This window comes from Corvus cornix, chromosome 12, assembly GCF_000738735.6.
Source record: "Corvus cornix cornix isolate S_Up_H32 chromosome 12, ASM73873v5, whole genome shotgun sequence".
NCBI classification, from domain to species: Eukaryota; Metazoa; Chordata; class Aves; order Passeriformes; family Corvidae; genus Corvus; species Corvus cornix.
The window spans coordinates 9,470,866-9,483,967 of NC_046342.1; the positions used below are offsets into that span (position 1 = coordinate 9,470,866).

The window sequence follows — 13,102 nt, forward strand, 5'->3', positions numbered from 1 at the left end:
CAGCCCACTTTTTATCAACAGCAGAACCATACTCACCATCCATGGAGAGAAGCTGGCCCTGGCTGGGCAGGGAGAGCTCCCATCAACACCTAACATCTAATAGCTTTCCAGGCAATTGCATTGTGTCCAGTGTGGTGGACAGAACTCAAACATCACAAAACTAAAACACTGTTAAGTATCCCAAAGTATCCTTAGATCATGGAGCACATGAATATGGCTGATAGGACTGATCTTATCAGTTAAACTCCTGTCTCTGTGTACAGATATATTGTAATTTTTAAATATAAATACAAGCAATCTTCAAATGATGGTGTCAGAAGTAATAACACCAGGAAAATAGTACAGAAAGCAAAATTGTAGGGAAAATGCTGCCCTGATGAGTAGAAAAAATGTTGCCTTGAAGAATGCAATTGTCCAGGCTGTGGTTTTGTCCAGGCCACAATGTCCCATACATTTACAAACCTAGGCAATCTTCAATGACTGAAAAAGTTGCTGCTTCCACTATACACAGTGCTCTGATGGACAGATTTTGAGATGAGATGGGAGTTAGTAATGGTATAATTGGGTAAACAAAATCAGGAGCATTAATAATGGATTCTGCCCTCAGCTTGCCTCCAGGATTGAGCCCTACTTTTCTCTGCCCTGATTTCTCCCATGTAAAATACAAAAATCATTCTTCCTTTCTGAAGTACTTTAAAATCTCAGGTTCAAAGTACTATGTTAGAGTTAAATAAAATATCTCTACAACTTATAATAAAGATACTGTATGTCTTTTTCCATCACTAGCAGTTAATGCCCTTCAGAGATGGGGCTTCTGTAATTACATTTATGTTGCAGTGTGGCTGGAGCAACTGAGGCCTTGATCAAGGAAATGATTCACCTGTACCATGAAAGCTGCCTTAAGATGCTTTTTAGGGACATAGACCAGACCTTTAGATTGTGCTTATTGTCACACATAGAGTCACTTTCATTTAAAATACAAATTTCACATCAGTAACTACAGCCTTCTGAACTCCATCCCAGAGTCTATAACCTATAAACACCATAAACAGATATGTTACAAAGGGAGCCTTTAAAATTACAAGCCACACAGAATGTTTAATATTTCAAGTCTAATTTACGACACAAAACCTAATTTGGAAAAATGCTATGAGAGCATCGGGGTTGGGTGCATTTTAGAGCAGCATTTGTCATAAAAAAGAGCTTGAACATTCGGGTTGCCAAGGCAGAAACAAGCACCACAGACTCATTTTACCCTTATGGGGATTCATCAAGGTTGTGCAGTGCAGCTGTTGTCTTAGTAAAAGAAAGTATCGGCCCCTGGCTGAAGGAAACAGAAACGTAATTATGTTATGATGAGCTGGAAAACATGCAAAGAAAAATTGGAATGCAGAGCGTGATAAATGATGCTTTGTCAATTGCAAAGCAGCAAGAAAAGCAGGGGGCAGCCAATGCTTCCAGTGCAGCTACCAAAATAAAGCACCACTCTAACCATGGCAGGGTAGTGGCAGCTTCTGGCTGTAGGATTTAGTCCCGGTGCAATAATGCTGGGTTTGTAGAGCCGATTATGCAGTCAGCCTCAGGAATAGAAATGAGAAGAGAAATGGTCAGGTACTCCTCAAAATTGAGACCATAATTCCTGCTAGTCAATATTTATAGGTCATCTTATTCTGGTTTTTATGCATATTAAAATTCAAAGGTTTGGACCTTTTCCTTCAGGTCCTTCCTTTTGATTACGTTTTCTTCCCCCAAAACCCTGTTTTTACCAACGTGACCAACATTTTATGAGCATTACTATGGCCACTTGCAAGGAAATGCCATTTTTTAAAAAAACTCTTTAAGCTGTCTGTGCTCACATTGACAAGGGCAGGATTTCCCTTCAAGTGCTGCAGCAAAATGCTCGTCTAGGATATAAACCACTGAAGTTCATTCTAGTGATGTGAATAAATCCAGAGGGAAAACTGGACTAATTATATACCAGTACAGGAAACTTTTATTTAGAAACTGCAAAGATAAAATGGGACAAATGTCTAAAGAAAACCTCTAAATAAAGGGGACAATGAATAAAAACAACCCAAACCAACCCAGCTGAGGGGTTTTTGGTAGGGGCTGCAATGCCCACATGCAGCCCTCATTCAGCAGAGCTGAGGCTGTGCCCTCTAGTGCTGGCCACCCGCAGAACTGAGCTGAAACACCACTGCTGAGCCTGTGCACTTCCAGACCTCTATAAAAACCTATTTATTCCCAAAGCAGAGCTATTCTTGAGCAAAAAGGCTGCTAGAATAACTCCATCAACCTTCCTCCTATGGAAAAAAGCTCTAGGGCAGAATTTCCACTCTCATTTTGAATTTCCTGCCTTTGGAGGATGCCTTCTTTTTCATACTAAGAATGTCTCAGAATCTGGTATTAATAATCTTGGTGGGGTTTTTAATAAAAAAAACCCAAACAAAAACCAAATGTACCACCCAACAAAATGTGTATTGCTTCTGTAGTTAAAAACAACCAGTTCTCAAATTAGCATCTATGTAGGATAGGTCATCTTCTATACATCAGTTTAAAAGGCTGAAACCGATATTCAATTACTGTATTTTTAAGTGTGTGTTTTTTGCCCTGTTAGGTAAGGAGCATGGGCAAGATACTAATCAATCCACTCATACAGTAACTGTTTGCAAGTCACAGATTTGTGACTTCTCATGACAGCATGATTTGCAAATTTTTATTACCTACAAAAACTTAGGACTGTTTTAAACACTGATTATTTTCATTTACATGGTAAAATTACTTTATTATCTGACTGTAGTTTACATCTAGGGGTATTAAGCCACTTGTATCTTTAAAAATATTATTCCTCCTGACTGGGGAAGGTGAGATTACTGAGGGGCAACAAATCAGTGGAAGCCTGCAAAAAATTTCTGTGAGTATTCCCTGCGCTTACCCTTCAACCTTTCTCCATTTCACACTAATTTGTGAGGAGGTCCATATGGCTGTAGAATTTTGCAGAACAATATTGAGCTACCTATAATTTCTCCTGACATTGTGAAGATTAACCTGATCAATACAATATCTTCCTCTAGCATTTGCTTCCTCAATCTGGTTTGCCTGACACCAAGCTTCTTTTTTGGCTGCATGACATTAAAATAGGAGGAAAATGAAAACAGTTCATCCCAGCCCCCGCTTCTGCCTCATCCCCATACATGTCTTATTCAGGAATACCAACAGGCAAGCAAAGGCAGATTACAGAAATAAGTAAAGGTGAATGACTGGACTCTGTCTAGGGATTAATAATAAAAAAAACCCAGCCAAAGAGAAGGGCAAATCCAAATTAATTACTCTAAACTGACAGCTTTAGTGGAATTGGCTTCTTTGCTTTGCACTTGATTTCAATTCTTCCTCTTCATGCTTCATTTCCCATCATTTCCCACATGTTCTCTTGCTTGTGCTGTCTGTTGCTCTCTCCAGCTGCTCCCTGACTACTGTAACTTCCAGCATTTTTCTGGTTTTGCAGCAGATTCTTCCATAACCACATATTCCTTATACATTTTATTATTCTGTCCTCCTCCTCTGATATTTTTTTCCTCCTTCTTGTCAGCAAAAGTTCACTTTGTGGTCCTGGTGAGCAGAATCCCAAATGGTTTAGCACCCACAGCCTATCAAATCTACTTCTCAAACAAAAACACTGCTTTAAAATTTAGGAACATGGTGTCATCAACAAGAGCAGAAGGATCTCACACAGTCTATTTATCTTTGCATGCCAACAGGATGGGATCCATTAAAAATTCATTTTGGGAACAAAAGCCTAACTGCAAAGAAATCCTGTGTTGCTCCCTTACCGTACTATCAGAGCTACACAGCAGCCTGCTGTGCTCTCTCCCATCATCCTTCCCTTCCCTTCCCATCATCCTTCCCATCATCCTTCTTCCCATCATCCTTCCCTTCCCATCATCCTTCCCTTCCCATCATCCTTCCCTTCCCTTCCCTTCCCTTCCCTTCCCTTCCCTTCCCTTCCCTTCCCTTCCCTTCTTCCTTCCTTCCCTTCCCTTCCCTTCCCTTCCCTTTCCTCCTTCCTCCTTCCCTTCCCTTCCCTTCTTCCCTTCCCTTCCCTTCCCTTCCCTTCCTCCCTTCCTTCCCCTTCCCTTCCCTTCCCTCCCTTCCCTTCCCTTCCTTCCTTCCCTTCCCTTCCCTTCCCTTCCCTTCCCTTCCCTCCTCCCCTCCCCTTCCCTCCCCTCCCTCCCCTCCCCTCCCCCTCCCCTCCCCCTTGCTCTGATAACAAGTTTCATTACATGTATTTACTCTGTCATTCCAGCAATTGATCCTTTTCCTAAAATTCACCTCATCTGAAGGTGTATCCCTTTTCTCTGTACTTCTGTGTGTACCTTGGAGGTCAATGGAGACACTTAAATTAAGCAGGGCTTAACCAAACATCCGTTCCTACAAGGACTGAGTAATTGCTGAGTTAGTGTAAAGATTTACCAAGAGTGAATTTGTTTTTTATTAGAAGTTGATTTAGCTTAAACTCTATTTCTGAAACGTATTTCACTCCACCAAGACAAGAGAAGATGTTACAGTCTCATAAATACTGTATGCTCAGGCATTCCTTTGATTTCTCACAGGGAGCCAGGGCGCAGTAATTGCTCTGCTGAAGCCTGGTATACAGTCTGAGTATCACGTACATAAATTCCCCAGACCCAATCCAGTTTTCTCAGGTGGCTTTTCATTCACAGCTTAAACTCTGCAAAATAATAAGGTAACAAGTCAGCAGTTGCTCCTCATTTGTTTTTATGTTGTTAACATTGAGATGGGAAAGTGTGTGCTACCTATGGGAAGAAATGGCCTCAAATTCCTGGGGTCTCAGGGAAGCTGGCAAGAAGGGAAGGAGGTGTTGGTTGATTCTTCATTCCAAAGCTGTGGTGAGGATGTGGACCTGCAGAGAGGGCAGGCTGGACCACAGTTATGCTGTCTCCAGTTTTAGCTACACTGAGGTTAACAGGGTACCAAGGGAATCATATATCTGGACTGACCAGGGCAGGCTCTCAAAGTCAGGGTCTCACCCTTGTGTCCCAACAAAGGTCGTTTTCCTTGAGATGCTATTTTTATCCAGAAGTTTTAAAAGAAATTTTTTCCTCCACTCCCTCCACCCCTCTGTGGCCTTGGGAACTCTGATATTCCCAGCACCACAGCAGGAGAGGAGCCTGTTCCTGGCATCAGATTTCATGGATGGCTGTAGAGAAGCAGTAAGTGTTCCTGGCAGATAAACCTTGAGCAGGGGAAGAGGTTTCTTTCCTTCTTTCTTTTCTTCTTAATCCAGTTATTATCTGATCTGTATCATTTAAATAATCATATATGTCCTTGCTTCTACCAATTCTGGAGCTGGCTTGTGATAGCTCTTTAATTCCACCCATTCATGCTTAGATAGTAACTGGCCTAGCAAATGGTGCAGCTCCAGGTACAGCTCCCAGGGCTCTGCTTAAGACCCATCTGACCTAAATCTCACTCATTATAAACAACCATAAATGTTGGTTTTGTTTATTTTTTTCCAAACAACAGCAGTTACAGGAACATGTAATTTTGCTTTTGCCATTTGTAACTAACCCCCCCCCCCCAGCATTTAATATAAATGACACTGAAAGATGAATCAAATAAAATCTGGTTTTGATTTCCTTTTTATTTTTATATGGCTCATCTCTGAGAGTTTGCATTTATTGTTATTGTTGTTAGCACATATTTCTTTCCTTTCTTCAGCCTTTGTTCACAGATTTGCACTTGATGAGAATGTTGACTCACTTTAAAAATAAGGTTAATAGCTGCCTTTTCTAAGAAAGGCTTGAGATCTCTAAGCCTATGTAAGCATGTAAAAATGAAAGGAGCTGATGAAATGTAAAAGGCATGAATCTGTGCTCAATAAATGCTAAGCACTTACCAGTATTAAATGACAAAATTCTGTACTGGGATGCCTTAAGGCTGGGAAGCTATTTTGGCTTCAGGGAACTTTGCTGTGACAATTTTTATAAGCAAGTATCATACACCACCAAATAGATCTCACATTACAGAGTTGCCCCACATGTATTGCATATAATCTATAGTGATACAGTGATTTATGTGAGTATAAATCACATGCTGTGTTTATAAATGGCCTTCGCCCTGAAGAAGGGTGCAAAGCTTGGGCACTTCTCCCAGCTAGTGTCTGAACGATCTCTCCAGTGAGGCTTCAAAGCCTGAGGAGATGCACATTAAACGCAAACAGCGAAGTTTGGTGTTGGGATCCCAAGGAGCGGTTCGGACCGGGATGCCCGGGAAGCAGCACGGCCCCACGATGTCCCCTCTCTGAAATTCTGCTGGAGCAGCCGCCCCCGCCCCCGGGTGTCTCTGCTGTCCCCCAGCCGCAGCGGCGGGGCGGCCGCTCCTATGGCCAGATCCCGGTGCCTGCCGGAGCGCTGCGGTCGCTCCCCCGCCGCGGCGGCCGCGGGAGCCCAGCGGAGCGGCGGCGGAGCCGGTGCGGAGCCACCGCGGCGGGCACCGGGGGAGGGGGCGGCCGTGCCTCCGCCCTCCCCGCGGCCCGGGGGCACCGCGGGGCTCCCCCGCTCCCCGCCCAGCCCAGCCCAGACGAGGGGGCGGCAGCACCGCCCGCCCCTCCACCCATCCATGCATTCGTCCATGCATCCATCCATGCATCTGTCCATCCATCCCACCACCCACCCTCTGCCCTTCCGCCGCTGCCTCCCTCCTCTCCGGGAGCAGCCGGTGCGCACCGTGCGGTGGAGCCACCGCGCTTCGGCTCCGCGGGCGGCCGCGGGGCAGCCGCGCCCGGGCGCGGCAGGAGGATGCGTGCGCGGGGCTGGCGACCTGGCATCGCGTCGGTGCTTGGATCCTCCCTCCTCCTTCTCCTCCTCCTCCTCCTCGTCCCCTCCCTCCCGCTCCCCGCCTGGCAGCGCGGGGCTGGGGAAGTTGCGCTTACACGAGAGATGGCTTCGCAGCGGGGATCGCTTTGAGAAAAGGGCTCCCCCTCCCTCGCCTCCCCCCGTCTCCGCGGCCTCCGAACTGTAAGTGGCAGGAAGGAAGTAAAGTTGCAAACAACCTGCCGCGGCAGGAACTTTGTGAGCTGCTCCAGCTGCATGTGTTCAAGGTGCCTTTGATGTACGTACAGCAGCTTCTGGAAAGTGGACTGCAGCTTTCCCACCCGCCAGCCCTCCCTCTCCCCCACCCTTCCCAGCCTCCCCTCCCACCACCGCCACTTCAGCCCACACACGCAATTTGTTTGAGAAGGGGGAAAAAAAAGTGATGAACGAGAAGTGGTGAATTACCCAAGCGACTTTCCTCAAAGAGCGAGCGAGCCGGGGAGAGGAGCCGGGGCGATCCCCGCGCAGCGCCGGGAGGGACCCGCCGGGCGCCCGCCGGGGACCGTGGGGCTGCCGGGGTGTGAACGCGGCTCCGCAGCGAGATGCAAAAAGCCTCATCTGCTTGCGTTTGACTTGCGATGCCGGCTCCTCACTAGAATGCAAACCCTTGCACAGGATGAAAACAGGTTTGTGGCAAATTCTCCTGGAAATGTTTCGCTCCCCACCGCCGCCACCTTCCTGTCGAGATGTCAGAGAAGATCTTAATGATGACACGGCGGCAGATACCTCTGCTGTGTACCCTCCACTGTTCTTTGGAGATGTTCAGCCAGAGATGAATCTTTTATGCAGCTGTCTTTTCATATCTGTAGCGACTGCTGCACAATCTGCACTTGATTGCAGTTAAAATATTCTTTTTATGATCCGTTTCACAAAATGATGCAAAATAAACACAGATGGGAGAACTGTGGGATAGAAAGCCGTAAATGAAGTACTGATGGTGGATTGATCTTCCCTTCTTCTTCCTCTCCCCACCCGCAATGCTCTACCCCCAAATCTGAGCCTTTTCTGAACAAAAAAATTTGCTACATTTCTGTTTTAAAGCAATGATTTTTGGGGGCTCTTTGGCTGGGATTTTGGAAGCAGCCTCCCATCAGTGGTGCTTGCCTTAGTGAATGACTTTCTTGAGTGTTTGTGGTGGCCAAGCCCATCAGCTTTTATCTTGTCTTCACCTGTTTTAAAATATGTCTTCTTTCTTCTAACACCTTGCAGGTCATTCTTCCAGAATGCCAGAGGAAAGTTCACCAAAGCGGAGTCCTCAAAACATCCCATACAAAGATCTGCCCCATATCATCAATGCTGATGGGCAGTATCTCTTCTGCAGGTATTGGAAGCCAGCAGCATCTCCCAGGTGAGCACTTTGAAGCAAATGTCCTTTTTACTATGAGTAAATACCACTATGTTAATGTAATTATTATTTATAGCTTGACTGGCATTACAGGGCTGTGTACATGGAGCTTTACAGAGCATCTAAGAGAGCTTTCTCTCAGCTGAGAGAACCCCTACTGTAAAGATTGCATTCCTCGAACCTTTACTTGCTCGAGTCAGCCTTGCAGCTATAAAACAGAGTTACTGTCATTCCTTGCACAGCTGGCTTGGTTGGCAGTTCAATATTCTACCAAGTGGCTCTGGCAGGTGGCTGCTGCCTATCAGCAATAAACAACTATCCCCAAACTAATAGCACTGGCAGTCAGGGTGGAAAGGGATACAAGCTTTGGGGTGTTCACTCTTCCTGATTTTCTCAGTGTCAACAAACTTAACATCAGCACCTGAGTTCAGTTTCAACAGTAGTAGCTGAAATCTCAGGGCAACAGGGACAATGTTTGACTGCATTGCTTTTTGATTGGTTTTAAATTATTCATACTTAGTAAATGATTCAGGGAGCTTTCTCACTGGCAATTGCAATTTCAAAACTGACCTGTATAATAAACACACACAAAGAATCAGGTAGAGAAATTTTTCTAATGTTTTTTTTTATAATTTAAATAATCTCTTCACTGTAATAGCTTTCTGTGCTGATTATGATCTGCTGTTGCTCCCATAGTTATGATCTTTCTTCTTCCAGTATCTGCTGGCTTGGCAGGTATTTGTGCTGCCACTAGTTATGTAGGTACCTACTTCATAAAAATCTAGATATTGTTTAATTGTTTTCTTCTTCTGCAAGCCAACAGGAAGAGCTGTGTTGATTTTACACAGCTAGAAAACAGACACAGGAAAAATTTGTTCAATCTGTTGTAGGCAGTTAAACTATATCCTGATGATCCAACAGGTTAGACATCATCCTCTGCCCAAACCAACCTGTAACTGCTGTGAGAGAGGGACATGGGTCAAAGTTAGCTGGCCTTGGGGTTTATGCCTACAAAACTAAAGGACAATGGGAATAACATAGGGCTGGGTTAGCAGTCAGGTAATACAGAGGGTGGGCAAGCACCAAAATACACCATCCCCAGAGGGGAGGACAGTGCAGCCACCCCACCATAGCTCCACTGCACTGGTTGGACTGTAGGACACAGGTCTGGTTCAAGATCTCCTGGTCTACAGAGTATTTTATAGTTGCTTCTACTCGCTGCCTTTTAGAAACAAGGAAGAAAGTTTTTGGCACTGTTGCATTACATAGTCTTTGCACCAACGTGAAGATTGCCTTTACAGAAAAATAATGCTATGAAACCAAGGTTCTGCAGTGAAACCAGGCTGTTTTGTATTTTAATGGTAATTAATCATTAACTACCCATAACATTCATCACCCAGTTGTGGAACTGCTTTTTTATCATGTTTAATTTCTTACCAAATTAGTAGTGGGTGGATGGGTCTTTGTTCCAGAAATGGTAAGGAGCTGACACTGTAATCCTGGTGTCTAAGTCCTCTGGGTAGTTAATTTTTTTTAGTGGTCTGTGCACTAAGCAGTTAATTAAGAGTGAACTTGACCTAGTTTTGTGACAAGAAAAGTGGATGGGATCAGTGTTGCTCATTTACAAGGAGCTCCTGAGTGTGTGTGTTTGCGTGTTTGTGTGTAAGGAGGGGGCGTATTGTTTATTATTAGCTCTTCATGAATTGTTGCGTATGAGAGAGATGGTAAGTGACTGAATAACAAGTCACCGCCTTGATCCTGCAGTCAAGAATGCTCTTGAAGTGCTTTAATAGGCAAACCAAAAATACATTATTTTACCCCCTTTCACTTTTCATAAGAACCTCTGCTTTTGCTTCTTCCTATGTAGAAGCTCAGCAACTTTAATCTAATTTTAAACGTTCAGCAAAACTGATCTCTATATATATGTATAGGGAGAGAAAGAGAGACACCTCAGGGGACTTCCACAGGCCTGTTACAATTTATTTCAGATACTGAAAGCAATTCTTTCAATCTTCTAACTCAATTGTTGATTCAGGTTCAAATCTTAACACTAATGAATGATGCTATAACCATCAAACGGTGGGATCTTTCATTGATCCATTATGTGCCTAATCCCAGCTAGAGCTATAGAAATACCTCTTCACTGCAGATGCCCAAAGGTTATCGTTGACTTGTCTTCTATTAGAATAGAACTTATTGCCCTTGATCCCTCCCCCAGGGAGGGGGAAAACCCAGGATGTCTGCCAAAGGAAAAATTAGAAAGTAGCCCTAGCCCGGGGTTGAAGAGCAGACAATGGCCAGGCAGTCTCTGAAAGTGGGGACGACTGACAGACATCACCCCTTGGAGCTGGTGCTTTTCTTTTATCTCCTTGAACAGACTCATAAACGTGGATAAAGGGCTGTGACAGATTAATGTGTTATAGCATATTTTAAAAAAACCAGCAACAACTATTTTTTCAGAAAGATGGGGGAATTTTGTGAGGCTTTTTTGCTTCATGCTCACAAATACCCAGGCTCTGATCCGGTGTGGTGTTGATCTGACTGATCAGCCCATACTGGTGCACATATGGAAGCTTTGTTGTAAGTGCCACTGAGGCCAAGGTTGTCCTGCCAGTGAAAGGCACCTATTGTGAGTTCCTCAGCAGGGTCTGCTTTGTTTCAGAGGGGGATTTAGGTGATTACTTCACAGGAAGCTGACACACAAAGGCACTCAGATGTCATCATGATTAGATGGGGTAGATGGAGTAAGGAGTAATGGGACTAAGGAATAAGAAAGACAGTGTTTTCCACTTGTTTTTCGGATGGGAAGTCACTCCCAACAGCAGAGCTGGGGCCTGGGTTTCGTCTTCTCTTGCTGCCTGCTGGCAGCAGTGCAGGTGCAGCTTCCCCGGCCAGCAGCCCTGCAAGCTGCCCAACTTGTTGAGCCAGTTCCATGTTAAAGTGTAATTAAGTGGTCTTTTTGAATGCAGCAGGGAAGAAAAAGCAGTATGTCCTGGTGTCGTTTTCATGTTTTGTGCCAACAGTGGGATTTGTGGAGTGTGAAAACGGGTAACTCTTTGGCACCAAGTGCTCACTGCTGAGTGCAGTGCTTAAGATCTGGGCAAGGCATGGCATTTTCAGGGCTATGCAATGTTGTTTGGAGGAATTAAATCATTTGAACCAAACAGGACTGATCTCATGCCTATTGCATGTCCCAGTAGCCAAAGAAACCCTACTTTAATGGGAAAGCAGTCATTGTGTAAACATAAACAACAGCTCCATTCAAGGCTTAAACCACTGCCACCACCCTGAGCACTCGGAGTCAAAATATGAGGTAACAGGAGGTGAGGAATTAAGAAACTGTGTTCTTTTTCCAGCTCTCAGACAAAGCTGCTAAGAATAGAGGTTGATGAGGAAGGGGAAGGAAAGTTGGGAGGAGAAGTCAAGACATTTCCTTTGAGGCCCCTAAAGGGCCTGAGGAACTTCAGAGGTGACCTTCTTCCTCTCTGGTCTGTATCCCCGTAGCCTTTTCTGGATGCTTTCTCCACTCTTGTCACTACCTAGATAAGCACAAACAGTTTCTTCTGGGGCACTTTTAGCCCCTCTTCCTGACCTCAAGTAAACCCTGTGAGATTTAGGGACTCAGAGTAATTTTTCAAAGGTGCTCATAGCTGCAGCTGCCACTGACTTTAGACAGTGATGCCTGAGTCTCTCCTGGTAGATCAGTCACTTGAAGCTGGGCACTTCAGACACTTGTAGCTAGAGGATGCACTTGAAAATGTGAGTTCCAGACATCCATGAATCTGAGCTTCCTCAGCCACCAGAGAGAAATCACTACCTGGCTAGTTAGCATGGTGTGTGAGTGTCTCTCACAGAGTGGTCTCCAGGTGTGCTTAGAGGATTGTCAGGACCCACAGTGGTTCTCTGCCTGGGGGTCACAGGGGCCTTCCTGGGCCATTGGTAATGTACACTGGAATGGGTTGGCTCAACTTTAGACATTGGGACCACAGTTCAAGTAAACAGAGTTGCAATTGTCTGAGTAAACAGTGCCTTCGTAAGAGTTCTTTCAGTTCTACACCTGAGATGTGTTTAAAAATACAAAATTAAACAAACAAAAAGCACCCACTTTTCTGTTTACTTTTTGCATTTCTTTTACTCATTGAAGAATGTCTGCCATTCCTTCTGACTTGTCAGTAGTGAAAGGACAAGCCAATAAGGAGAAAACAGATTTCTCTGTTCCCCAAAGACTTTGCAGATGTGCCTGTGGTGCAGAAATACAAACTGCTTTTATATTTGAACTGGTCCTTAAATTGTAAATATTGCTTGATGGTTTTGGCATCTCATTACCAGCACGTGCATACCATTTCCAGAACAGCACAGCTCCCAGCATGAGCAGATGACAAAATTGAATTTGGCTTTCAGACCTTTCCAAAATGAATGAATGAATAAATAAATAAATAAGCCAAAGTGAAGTCAAAGCAAAAGAACTCAAGTCACTGATTATAATGTCTTTAATTATAGTGTATTGTGTTAGTCTCTAGAAATACTTAAAGCAGTTCCTAATTCAGTGTCACTCTTGAAGAACACTTTGTTTGTACTAATGAGGTCAACTTGAAATTAAAGCCAAATCTGTAGGATGCAAAGTGACTTATGTCAGCACAGTTCGCCATAGGATGAATTCAGCTCCCTCTGTTTTCCTGATCCCATCGCACACACTTTGAAGGGAAATAACAATGATCATTGTCGAATCAACATTCCAGGCTTTGCTTGCTGTATTGCTATTGCCTGAGTTTCTAAAGCCTCCCTTCTTTTCATCAGCTGTGTATGTGTTCCTTTAATGCCTCTGTTATCTTTGCTCCATGTGACTGTCTTATTCACTGTGAAT

General features: G+C 44.4%; 1 protein-coding gene and 1 long non-coding RNA gene across 7 annotated transcripts in view; one reads left to right on the plus strand and one right to left on the minus strand.

The window, feature by feature from the left end:
• The window catches only part of MGLL (monoglyceride lipase), a 101,461-nt gene that overhangs the window by 33,101 nt on the left and 55,258 nt on the right, over positions 1–13,102 (plus strand). For 3 of the 6 annotated variants that reach the window (XM_019280380.2, XM_019280378.1, XM_019280379.1), the window contains one exon: positions 8,103–8,241. In XM_019280380.2, the coding sequence (XP_019135925.1) occupies positions 8,103–8,241 (139 nt within the window). Of the gene's footprint in view, positions 1–6,946; positions 7,038–7,066; positions 7,132–7,167; positions 7,520–8,102; positions 8,242–13,102 lie in introns of those variants that run through there. The other 3 variants (XM_010390086.4, XM_010390088.2, XM_010390085.4) reach the window with 3 other exon arrangements.
• Positions 1,929–6,785, minus strand: LOC120410667. The gene is made up of 3 exons (XR_005602974.1): positions 6,694–6,785; positions 4,330–4,729; positions 1,929–3,609 (listed from the first exon to the last, which is right to left on the minus strand). It is a non-coding gene; the product is annotated as an uncharacterized LOC120410667 (long non-coding RNA).